Raw genomic sequence first — 13282 nt, forward strand, 5'->3', positions numbered from 1 at the left:
ATCCCTAGTATCAGCAGGGGTCCCGGACCATGCACCGTGGCTTGGTCCTCCCCCTTCCATAGTACTGGGAGGTCCCACCCTGCTCCCCCAAGCACCCACAGCCCCCTGCCCAAGTTTTAGTCAGGGTGGGTATTTTTAGTAAAATTCATGGACAGGACACAGGCCCATGAATTTGTTTATAGCCCATGACTTACTAAAAATTCCATGACTAAAATGTAGCCTGTGTTACGCCAGAAGCAGCCAAGTTAGCTTTAGGCTTTGTCCACACTGTGCCACTGAGAGCTCTCCCGCCGACAAAACTTCCGCCCACAACAAGCGGTGGTAGCTTTCTCAGCAGGAGAGCGCTCCTTCCAATAAAGGACTGTTCACACTTGCGCTTTTCCTTGACAAAATGTGTCTTTCAAGGTGTTTTTTTTTTCCCTTTTAACCCTTCTGAACAACAAAAGTTGTTGTTCACTTGCCAGTGCAGACAAAGTTTTATTTTACGTTAGCATTAATAGATTAAAGAAAAAAAGAGGGTCTCCTCCACTAACCTGATGTTTCTAAGAAGTTTGAGCAAAGACTCGTTTAAGCCTTATTACTTGTGCCTGAAGTAAAACATTCACTGATCCTTCTTTGAAAATTTATACACATGCTTATGTGCTTCCTCTGCTGACGTAGTACCACTGACGTTTATTTTATTAATGGCACACGCCAGTCTCAACTATTTGGAATTTAAAATTAAGTGTTAAGGTAGCTCAGACTTTTGCATCCCATAGGTCTGAAATACTAGTCATGACAAATACTGCAGGTACTAAGACTCAAAGCCTAACTCACTGTATTACCTGAGTTTTATGCTGATGTAACTGAATTCAACAAGTTGGTGAACATAAAACTCCAGTTACTATACTTGATCAGAGCATCATTGTTTTATTCAGTCTACCTGAAGGCATATTTTGTTTCCTAATGCTTGAATTTAAAGTTACATTACTCTGTTAGCCAACATTTTAAAAGTGGTTTAGTGTAAACAAATACATTATCCTAGGCTTTAGCTGAACCAGCTTGTTTACATTAGACTTCAGAATATCACCACACACCTGCCAATACCACCCTTCAACTACTTCAAGGCTTTGTCTAAACTAGACTTTAGATTTCTTGTGCCAAATTTTCAAGATTAGGTGTGTGCAACCATCTGGTGTGCATGAACAAGCCACACATTCAGAAGTATGTAGTTAGCTGCCTTCAAGTGCAATAGTACACAAGCACATAGAACCATAGAAAAGTAGGACTGGAGTGGACCTTGACAGGTCATCTAGTCCAGTCCCCTGCACTGAGGCAGGACTAAGTATAATCCAGACCAGTGGTTCTCAAGCTTATTTGACCAGGTACCTCTTCTTTGTGTCTACAGTAGTTTATGGCCCCCTCCCTCCACATACATGCTGCCACCCGGCTCTGAAGGCAGAGTGGAGAGCAGTGGCTGCTGGCTGGGCACCCAGCTCTGAAGGCAGCGTCACACCAGCAGCAGTGCAGAAGCAAGGGAGGCAATGTGAAAAGTGATACTGATGAATAGCAGAAGTAAGGGTTGCGAGGGGCACTAAGTCTGCTGTGAAAAGTGATATTCAGTGAGGGACTGAAGGAGGGGTTGCAAGGAGAGTCTGAGCCACCTCCCAGGGGGCAGGGATGGAGACTCAAGCCCAGGTTGCACCTGGGGCTGAGAGCCAGAGCTCTTAAAAATAAGAGCGCACATCTCACACCTCCCAACACATTCCAGCATCTCCCTTGGGAGGCCTACCCCAGTTTGAGAACATAGAGGTCATGGATTCCGTGACTTTCCATGATGACTGGGACTTCTGCAGCAGCCAGTGCAGCTCCTCAGATGCCCCTGGGCCAGATGCACCAACTGCTGCTGGGGCAGTCTTGGGCCACTGTGCCCTTTCCCCCCAGCAGCAGCAGCTTGGGGAAGGGACTCAGGGCTGGGGTGTGGGGCAGTGCTTACCTTGGGGGGGGGGGCGGCTCCCCGGAAGCAGCCAGCATGTCCCTGAAGCTCTTAGGCAGAGGGGCCAAGGGTCTTTGTATGCTGCTACTGGCTCCAGGCACTGCCCCTGCAGCTCCCATTGGATGCAGTTCCTGGCCAATGGGAGCTGGAGAGACAGCAGTCGTGGCAGGGGCAGCACTCCCTCCCTCCCCCCAGGGCCATTCCCCTCCCCCAGCACCCCCGGAGCCCCAGCCCAAATTTTAGTTAAGGGTATATAGCACAAGTCATGAACAGGTCATGGGCCATGACTTTTACTAAAAGTATCCATGACTAAAATGTAGTCTTAATTGCTAATGGATCAGAGATCTCTTCAGCTAGTTCTTTAGATATTCTAGGAAGTATTTCATGCACCCCTCCAGACTTGAAGACACAATCTGTCTAAGTAATTCTTAACTTGTTCTTTTCCTATTTGAGCCTCAGATCCTACCCTGTTTACAGTGATGTTCCCTGTGTTAGTTACCGAATCACAGCTAACTTTTTAGGTGAAAAACACCATTTAACACTGCAGGAATTGCTGCATTTTCTGTTATGGTCTTTCCCTCCACATTGAGTAATGTGCCTACCTGGTCTTGGTCTTCCCCTTGCTTCTCATAGATTTGTAAAATGTTTGTTATCCATTATGTCCCTAGCTAGTTTAATCTTGTTTTGTGCAGTTGTCTTTCCAATTTTGCCCCGACATGCTTGTGGGTTTTTGTTTTTTTAAATATTTGTCCTTTGTAATTTGATGTAGTTTCCACTTTTTGTATGACACTTTGAGTTTCAGGTCATTAAAGATGTCTTTTATACTTCCTAACTTTCCTACCACATTGGGATCTTTTGCTCTTGTGCCTTTAATAATATTTCTTTAAAAAATTGCCAACTCTCGAACCTTTTTCTTCCTATAGGAAGCAAGTCTAAGATCTTTCCTACCAATTCTTTGAGTTTGCTAAAGTCTGCCTTCTTAAAGCCCATCATCTTTATTCTGCTGTTTTCCCTCCTACCATTCATTAGAATCCAACTTGACTGCACTTCATGATCACTTTCACCCACTCCAAATTCTCAACTAGTTCCTCCATTTGTCAGTATCAAAACCAGAATAGCCCTCTTCTCCTAGTTGATTTCCGTATCCTCTGTAATAAAGGGTTTTCACCCATGCATTAGAAGAATGTTGGATAATCTGTACCCTGCTATTTTCCCATGCAAATATGTACATATGCAAATATGTACATATGCAAGCATGTAATTAAATACAAGCATGCACACAACTAGTGGGAAAGATAGTTCATTGCCTTAACTTAGAATTCAATTGCTTCTCTTCAAGCAAACGGTTTGCACTTAGTAGAAAAACCACTTTTCCTGTTTATTTTGAGGTTTCAGAAGTAGACAACTAGCTATTGGTCACCTGAACAACTTGTATCATAAAAAACAATATTAAAATAAGGTATGATCTTCAGACTCATTTAGAAATACAGAGAGCATTAAGTATACCTTCAGCAAATCCTTGACCACATTGCCATGTCCAAAATAGCATGCAAGGTGAAGAGGAGTCCAACCCAAATTAGATTTACTTCTGCCTAAAAATATGAAACAGAACATCAGGTAAACGAATGTTTTTGTAATAAAAGACAGTAGGAACAGTTCAGTGTAAACTGTAACATCTTGCCAACTCTCACACAGATTACAGGTGTACTTAGTCTCTACAGCGAGAGCAGCCATTTAATAGATTTCAGGCCAAAAAGGACTATAAATATCTAGTCAGACCTCCTGCAGAATAATAAAATAAAAATTTCCACGCACTTATTACTGCACCAAGCTCATAGCTTGTGGTTGAACCAGAGCAGCATTTCTCAAATACAGCCACTGTGGCTGCATGTGGCCACCTGAGGTTTTTCCTGCGGCCACAACACCCTCTTGTGCAGAGATGGATGAGGAAGCAAAGCAATGGCCCCTCCCTGCAGTGCTCAGGGGCAGGCTTCAGCCTCCCTCCACCCCGGGTTCAGTAAGAGGCTCTGGCAACGGGCTATAACCCCCCCTCACCCAGCTGCAGCCGCAGGACTCTGGCAGCAGGCTTCAGCTGCAGGCCTCCTGAGGTGGGCTTCAGCATCTCTTCCCCTGTCCCTCCCCCTGCCCCCCAACTTCAGGGCTTTGGCTTTCATGCTTTAAGAAGAGGTAACATCCTCAGTCAAGGGTAGAAGTAGACTGGTTAATGATCAGCCATCCTCCACTAATGTGACAGCCCAGCAGAAATAAGAGTTATATGTAACATTGGAGGTCCCAATATAAACCCACAAAAGCAAGCGCAATTGTTAAGTCTGCCTTTTTTTGTCCTGTTGGAACACAATGCTAAATGTAACCTTGAATAAGGCATGGTAACCACCTTACATTACTAGGACTTGTACATTCTGCTGCATGTTTGACTTTCTGCTTGTTCTCCCTTACTGCTGATTTTTGTCCGTTACAATTTGACATTGTGCTTCTAAGGGAAAAGTATTCATTCCTCTAGTACCAAGACATACTGTATTCCATGTTGAATGCCACCAGCAGGTTGTATATTAGTTCTGCAGCAACTATCAGCCACAACAAACAGGAGCCTACTGAACAGAAGTGCAAGGTCTGTAGGGTTTTAATGTTCTATTTTCACTATCTAAAGCAGGATCATAATCATTGAGGGGGTAGGAAGAAGAATGAGCATAAGGGTTGCCAGAAGTAGCATAGAAGCAACTGAAGTAAACATAGAACATGAGCCCGTAACAATGTTCTCTTCAGGCAGGACTTGTATTGTTTCCATCTAATCACTTGCTGGTATGTTCAGTGTAGAATGTAAGTAAATGGATTGCTACAAACTCTATTAAGACAGCATTAAACCTGTACCCAGCACCCCTTATTACAAACCCCAACACACAAAACATGACATCCATGTCACAGAATTGGAATGCCATGCATGAGAGAACAGTCACTGCTAAGGCCCAAGGGCAGAATCTCAACTGAACTGCACTGGCCAGCCTTTACCAGAGAGTTTGACACTCAGACTGATCCAGCCTGATTTTTTTTAAATGGTAGCAGCAAATTGTGCTGCAATAACTCAAATGCAGAAATATAGTTACAGTGTATTGTTTTGAAAGGAGCATATTCTAAAGTCCCAGATGCCTTTATAGTGTGAAGCCTTCATTTAAATTTAAAGCCTGGGAGGAAAAAACTCCAAGACTTCATTGCCAGTCTGAGTAATGCAAAACACACCCCAATCTCACTTACTTCTACAAGTCACCCAACAGTATTGTGTTAACCTGGAAAGTCTTCCTTCTCTGCACAAAAGACACTTTCAAGAGTTCAAGGGCAAGAAACAGCTAGAGTGAAAAGTTGTGTGGGTTGTTTAACAACCCACATTAATGATACGACCAAGGGTATCGGACTTTCAAACACCAAAACATTAACTTTTCCTAGCAATTCAAATTAGGCATCTGGTGCTATCAGCTTCTAGCATTTGTTAGATATGTTCCTGCTGAAGAGCCATTCCTCTAAACACTGTCTTGGCACTGTCATAACTATAAAGGGAAGGGTAACAACTCTCCTGTATACAATACTATAAAATCCCTCCTGGCCACAGGTACCAAAATCCTTTTACCTGTGAAGGGTTAAGAAGCTCAGGTAACCTGGCTGACATCTGACCCAAAGGACCAATAAGGGGCAAGATATTTTCTAATCTTCCAAGGGGGGGAGGAAGAAGGTGGGGAAGAAGAGGCTTTTGTTTGTGCTCTTTGTTTTGGTGGTGTTTGCTCTTGGGACTAAGAAGGACCAGACATCAATCCATGTTCTCCAAATCTTTCTGAACAAGTCTCTCATATTTCAAACTTGTAACAGCCAGGCAAGGTGTATTCGTTTCTTTGTTTTCTCAACTTGAGAATTTGACCTTTGCTGGAGGGAAGTTTATCCCTGTTTTGTCACCACTTTGAAACGAAGGCTAGAGGGAGTTCCTCTGGACTCTCAATCTGATTATCCTATAAAGTCATTTTCCATCCTGATTTGAGAGATGATTTTTACATTCTTTTTAATAAAATCCTTCTTTTAAAAACCTGATTGATTTTTCCATTGTCCAAAGACCGAGGGGTTTGGGTCTTTGATCACTTTGTAACCAACTGGTTAGGATATTATTCTCAAGCCTCCCCAGGAAGGGGGGTGTACAGGCTTCGGAGGATATTTTGGGGGAAGAGGAACTTCAAGTGGTCCTTTCCCTGTTTCTTGTTAAATCACTTGGTGGTGGCAGTGTACTAGGTTTTAACATAAGCTGGCAGAAATAAGCTTGGGGGTTTTCATGCAATTCCTGACGTCTGTACCCTAGAGTTCAGAGTAGGAAAGGAACCCTGACAGGCACAGTTTATCTCACTCATCCAAGAAAGTTGGATCATCAACCCCTTTATCCAAGAGGCTGTGATGCCACAGCAGCAACTGGGAACTTCAAGTCAAACTGAGTTATGACTCCTGTGACCAAGCCCCTGAAACAGGAATTCACCCTCTCCTCCTTGTATCTCTACAGCTCCTATTGCCATCCAGGAGAAAAGTAAAGCATTGTGTCATCTCCTCTCAAATGAAAGTGATTTGAGATTATTTCCCCAGCTCAATCTCATGCAGAACCCTTTGGTTAGACTCAGGCTCCTTGTCTTGTGCATCTTTTGAAGAACTGCAGTGCCTTCAGTTAAAGTTCACTTTGACAGTTCAGTTAGTTCTGCTTACTAAATCTTGTTAGAGAGAGAGAAGCATTGCTCACTCCAGAGGTAGTGTTTGGGGAAAAAGGGCATGTTATGCATTCTAAAGTCTGAAACACTGGGGGGTCGGGGGGAAGCAGAGCTTGTCACTCAGGTAGATTTTAAAATGTAGCTTTATGCAATATTGACATGCCATTGGGGCATTTGTACAGAATAAAGGAAAGGGATTCTTGGCAAAGTGAAGCATTATAGCTTTTATAGTAGTGATTTAATTTGTCACTTTTCTACCAAATAAGTCTCCTATAAGTAAACTTATTAAAAGCCCACGACTACTGTATAGCATTTTTTCAAGCCCTTTAAGGTTAGTGTCTGAAAGCTTTTGCTGCAAGTTACTGTAGTTTGCTGTATTGTAGTGCTTGCATGTAAAATGAGAAGGAAGCTAGCACAAATGGCCTTAGAGTATCATGCTGCATTCATCTGAAGGGTTACGCCATTGTAGCATGGATAAAACCACTTCACAGAAGAGTGAGCCAAATTCAGTGGGTGCAAGCTGTTGCAACTCCAGTGAAGTCTGGATTCTTGTACCCAGACTGAAGTGGGTCACCAATGTTTTTCCATCAGCCATCTCAAACTGTTTAATGTGTAAACCATCTGTTAGGAGAAGGCTTAGTGGAGCACACAGGTAGCCAAAAATAAAGAATTAAGTTGGCTGACACACCTGCACATTAAAAAACTTTGTTTTATAAGTAGAGCAGACAATACAAAAAGGTGTCAAGGGGAAAACTCTAGAACTGAAAACCACAAACTCTTGGTCATCAAAGCCTTTGATGTTCAAATAGAAACATTACTTTCAGGAAGTTCTCATTAGCCACCACTCAAGAGATCATCCTTCCTGCTTACATTTTGTGCAAGTCACTACATCCGCTACAGAGTAGCTAAATGGACAGCAGAAACATGAAATTGGAAAGGCAGTAATTGGACAGTAAATTTATGAACAGCCCACCAATGTCAGCAGCACTATTCATTTACAATGAACTCATTTTGTTGGAATAAACAGAGGCAATGAGTACTGGGAGAGTGTGGAAAAAGTTTAAGGAGTCAGACCATGAAAGCTGATAAGGAAAAAAGAGCATAGGATTAAAATTAAAATTGTATCCCTTCACCTCTTTTCTTTTAGGCAGGATGTTATATAGAGCAGGGAAGTTATTAACTCTACAGTGCCTAGTACAATCTTGAGATTCGTATTCAAATATAGATTCCAGGGTTTTTACTGGCTAATTATGTTTATTAGCCTAATGAAAAATAAGCTGACCCTTCAGTGCATTTCCAATGAACAAGTATGCACTTCATAAAAGCAGCACTACATGGAATGATGGTACCGACAATCTCTGTAGAGACCAGGAACTGAACTAGCATGGTACCTGAACCACACCTCAGAGGGTCCTTCAGGAGAGAGGTTGAGATACACTGAAAGATCAAATCGGGGTTATTGGTCCAGCTACTGCTGCCTCTGTTTGCAGGGGGTAAGGGAGAGAGAGGAAGAGGAGGAGGGAGACTATAAAGACTTGATTTTCTAGCACAGATCCAGCTCTTCCCCCAAGGTGGAGTTTGCAGGGGACTCTGCAGGGCTTACTTTGTTTTTGTCCGAAATTTTAACTCCAAAAATGGGGTAAGCATGTATATTTTTCCTCTAACATTATAGCATTAGTCTCAATGTTCACACCTGAAAATAAACAAGAATACCATGTCAATAGTGGATAGATACATGTGTGTAACAGAGGAAGTTAATTTATAATGGGTAGTTGAATGGGGGTGTAGCCGTACCTTTTTGTTATGACAAATCCAGCTGAGGTAAGAATCTTTACACTTATAAACAAATGGAATACTAAGCATAGTTTTCACTGTATATACTGTTGGCTTGAGTTATACACCAAATTCTTTTTTAAGAGAGCTTTGCTTTTATCCTGCCATCAGCCTTAAACAAAAAACCCTGCTACTTAAGCCATTTGTTCCCCACTTTCCAGCAAGAAGAATAGAATAAATGCATATTCTCTTTTTGGAGATTAGCTAGTTAGACATTTTACAGGTGGAGGCATTAATAAGTGAAGCATCCATAGCTTATTAATGGATAGGAGAGACAACACGGTGCAGGGGACAAAGCCCTGGACTGGACTCTAAACATCTGGCTTTTATTGCCATTGCTGCCAGTGACATGCTGTGTAACTTTGGTCACGTCAGTCACTTCACCTCTGAAAGCTCCATTTACTCTTCCACCCTGTGTCTCATCCAACTAGACCATAAGCTGCTGGGGTAGCAACTGTCATGTGTCTGTACAGTGTATATCACAATGGGGTACACAGTCCCAGTTGGCATCTCCAGGCCCTACTGTAATGTTAACACTACACTGTTAGCTATTTACCTCTTCCTATCTCCTCCCTTTCTAGAGTCCCTCTTACTCTGTGCAAGTTCTATTTATCTCAAACTTCTACAGATATCAAATATGTAGACTTATCTCTCCAGTGAGTTATAAATAAAGTATTGACTGGGGGCGTGCTGTACTACAAAGACTGAAAGATGAAAGATACAGACAAGCAGTTACAGCAGAACACGTTCAAGACTTTTTAGGGCATCTCCATTGCTGGAAATGCTGGCAGATGGCAGTGTTCTCTGCAAATGGCACCACTTACTCAGAAGCCAAGAAACGATACACAGTCCAACATATTGGACTCCTGCAGTCTTTCTAGTCCTTTATATAGTAGTTCACTCCGCTTTTACAAGAGAACTCTCAAAGCATTGTACTGTACCCCCTATGTGAAGCTCGTATACACGCTGCTCTATATGTACATACATCCAAACAAAAATACATGCCAGGTATGTTATAGTTTGATATTGTACCTTTTAGAGGAAAATGAGGGGGCACTACATCACTTAAGGTTTATAACCTTAATGGCTAAGAGTTAATCATACTAACCTTTGCAGTTGATGTCAACAACCACTTCTCCTTTGTCCATGGTTTCCAGTAGTTGTTTAACCTCTTCACAGTTTCCATTTCTAGCATCATGGAGAAGCTGCTGTTCCGCTTCAGTGATCATACCTAAAAGATTATAAATACTGACTGTTAGTTGTTATAGTTTTATTCCCCCTCTTCTCCCCAGGACAAAAGTTATACTATAACTTCAAGCGAAGATAAAACAGGATATACTATATCTTTTGGCTGTGCGCTCTTAGGCTCATTCTGCTTGGGATATGAATATCTAGAATACTGAAGACTGCACAGACAGAGCTTTGTCATAAACAGATAGTTAAGGGTTAATGTCTCTTTTACCTGTAAAGGGTTAAACAGGGAACCAACCACCTGACCAGGGGACCAATCAGGAGACAGGATACTTTCAAATCTCGGTGGAGGGAAGCCTTTGTTTTTTGGGTTTTGCTTTGTTCTCTCTAGGCTCTGAGAGTAACCACACATACCTACAGGCTCTCTAATCTTCTGTTCCAATTTTGTAAGTAAAAAAGTAGAAAAACAGTTTAATCTTTTTGTTTTTCTGTATTTGCAACTGTGTATCTGGCTGGTAGAGTTTTAATGTGTATTTGGGTGAAAGTATTTTAAATTGTATTTCTGCTGGAGAAAGCTTTCTTTCTATTGTCTATAAGCTGAAAGACTCTAATATTTACCATCTAAATTACAAAGATAACTTGTACTTTTTTCCCCCTTCTTTTTATTAAAAGCTTTGCTTTTTAAGACCTGTTTGATTTCTTCCCCAGTTGAGGCTCAAGGGAATTGAGTCTGTACTCACCAGGGAATTGGTGGGGAGAAGGGTAGGATAAATTTCCTCTTTGTGTTAGATTCACAGAGCTTGAATCTGTATTGTCCCTGGGTGAGGGAATGGAGGAAGGGTGAAGGGGGAATCCCTTTGTTTAGATTCACGGAGCTTGAATCTGTCTCTCTCTCCTAGTGTACCCAGGGTGGGAAGAGCTGGGAGGAAGAAAGGAGGGGGAAGGGAAATAGTTTATTCCCCTTTGTTGTGAGACTCAGGGAATCTGGGCCTTGGGGTCTCCAGGGAAGATTTTGGGGGAGACCAGAGTATATCAGGCGCTCTACCTAAGTCCTGATTGGTGGCAGCATATCAGATCTAAGCTGGTAATTAAGCTTAGGGAAATTCATGCTAGTACCCATATTTTGGACGCTAAGGTTCAGATCTGGGAATTATACTATGACAAGCTTAGATGAAAAAGATGTTCTACTTACTGGCCACTTTCAGTTCAGATATCTAATGAACAAACACTATTGCTACAGACGTCATCTATATATAATCAATGACTTTCCCCTTTTCCTCCACTTACCTCTTAAAGCTTTAAGACAACATACATGGTTTATACTGTTTAGTCTGAGTGCTTGGCTGGGGATTAATTGGAGTCCATTTAGCAATAGAAGTCAACTGGAGAACAGAGCCAGTTAGCGTTTGTGGGATGAGAATGCATGGAAATTCCAATTGTCCACTGGCTGCCTGAGGTGACAGGAAGGATCAGCCATTGAAATAAGCAATCACGGGAGACTTAATCCTTTATTTTAAAAAAAGGCCTCTCAGTGAGAGGAACTAAAACTGGCCCTGCTTAGCACTGTTGGGTGCTCTTGTCACGGAGTGTGGGGGAGTCCGGCCCTGCACCCCTCTTCCTGGGACCCACAGTGACTCTTAGCCAGCCAGTAAAACAGAAGGTTTATTGGACAACAGGAACACCGGTTACAGCAGAGCTTGCAGGCACAGTCAGGACCCCTCCACCAAGTCCTTCTGGGCTTTCAGGGTGCTTGGATCCTAGCTAGGATACCCTGAATTCCACCCACACAGCCCCAAGCCCAAACTCAAACTGCTTCCCTCTTGCCACCCCCTTCCTTTGTTCCCCTTCCCGGGCAAAGGTGTTGACCTTTCCCCTCCCTTACCTAGCTCAGGTTACAGGCCCTGGCATCGTCCATCCCCTAAAGTCCTCCCCTGCTCTCCCACTCCCCACACAGACAGTCCCTACTGCATCACAGCTCTTTTAGAGGGTTTTGTATTACCAAGATTGTACGATTGTTGTACTCTTAGGACCTCATAAAAGGGACAATAGCACAATGCTAACCCAATGGAAAAATTTAAGCAACTGGGTGGGCAACAGTACCATTTACTCAAATACCTCTCTCAAATGTTGCATTTTTCTTATATAAACAAGACTGAGTCCATTTGCTGTCCTCACACATGCACATGTCCCATGAATTATACACCAGAAAATGTGTTCCTGGCTTGCTGCTTACTACAACAAAACTGCCTCAAGATACAGCACAACTCAAAACTACCTGTAAGAAATCCTCAAATCATAAGTGAAGTGTGACCTCTTTGAAAAAGTCAGGGAGCAACTTTTATACAATAGCCTGCAAAGAGTGTTCTTCTGCAATATGCAGTAAGTTACTGTTGCCAAGAGCATCAGCAGACTAGCAGGTTGGCAGAGGAAAAAACTAGGTCTTGACAAGATCACTAGACACATGCAAGGATTGCCTGTGCTGAATCCTGCAGAAGCAAAATCTCCAGTAAGTGAAAGTTAACTTTTTGCCCCCATGGTTGCAAAGAGACTACCAAGTGTTAACTGAGTTTACTATTCAGCATAGCTTTCCTGCCAGAAGAGATCTCCAATAGTTCTGCTGCTTCTCATAATTTCACTTGGGTGCTTGGGAAAGCTAGCAAGACTGATGAGTTACATGACACTTACTCACAGTTCTGTGAGCAGTGTTTACAGTAGACTGCAATAGTAGGGAGCTCTCACTGCACCAGCCAAAGAGGAGGGACAGCAATGGGGGACCACAGCCAGAGAAGGGCCTCCCCTTTGCCCAGGAGCTGCTCATAGGAAGGACCCAGAAAAAGGAAGATGAAGAGATGGGGGCTAAACTGTGAAAGTCACAAAGCCACATACGTTGCAGCACCCTAAGAGGCTGCGGAAATGTACAGTAGCAGAGGAAAGCCTCCCAAAGACACTGGTTCTGAAGAAGATAGATGAGCAGCTGAGAGGGGGAAAAGAGGAATCTTCAGGTTGAATCAAAAGCCTCCTGGCCAGAACGGAGCACGGAAGACTGAGCAACCCCTCTCCCCGAAGCAGGATCCAGGAAGAGTAACCTGATTTAAATCCCAGCAGACTGGAATTGTAAGGAGGACGTCATGCACACAGCTTGTCTTCTCAGAAGGCATTACCACTGGACCTTGCTGGCAGGGCTTTGCTACTCCTCATCTTTTGTCTGTCTCTGACTAACAGGTTTCTGGTAATCTTCAGGCCCTGGAACTAGCCTTTCTTGAATGAGCCCTCTTCAGTAAGGTACCATTCTTTACTTTGTCTTTGAGAACTAGTACAGCTGCAGAGTTTCTGTATCCATTAAACACATGCAACGCCCATAATACTAGAAACTATGTTACAAAACTCACTTCCTAAAGGGAAGGAACTCATAATCACATGCCAGTCAAATACAGACTGACAATTTAACAATACCATCATACCACACTAGGAGTTCTTCCACAGACAAGTCTACCACACACTGAGAACAGGTACACACAAGGAATAATGGACAGGT

The 13282-nt window shown here is 42.9% G+C and overlaps 1 protein-coding gene across 4 annotated transcripts in view; it reads right to left on the minus strand.

Annotated features, from left to right (window-relative positions):
- Positions 1–13282, minus strand: part of OSBPL1A (oxysterol binding protein like 1A) — a 134971-nt gene that overhangs the window by 115994 nt on the left and 5695 nt on the right. For all 4 annotated transcript variants that reach the window (XM_030552928.1, XM_030552926.1, XM_030552927.1 and 1 more), the window contains exons 2-3: positions 9665–9787; positions 3482–3567 (exon numbers count right to left, since the gene is read on the minus strand). In XM_030552928.1, coding sequence (XP_030408788.1) covers positions 3482–3567; positions 9665–9785 — 207 coding nt within the window. In that variant the 5' untranslated portion in view covers positions 9786–9787. The remainder of the gene's footprint in view (positions 1–3481; positions 3568–9664; positions 9788–13282) is intronic.

This window comes from Gopherus evgoodei, chromosome 2 (genome assembly GCF_007399415.2).
Source record: "Gopherus evgoodei ecotype Sinaloan lineage chromosome 2, rGopEvg1_v1.p, whole genome shotgun sequence".
Lineage (NCBI taxonomy): Eukaryota > Metazoa > Chordata > Testudines > Testudinidae > Gopherus > Gopherus evgoodei.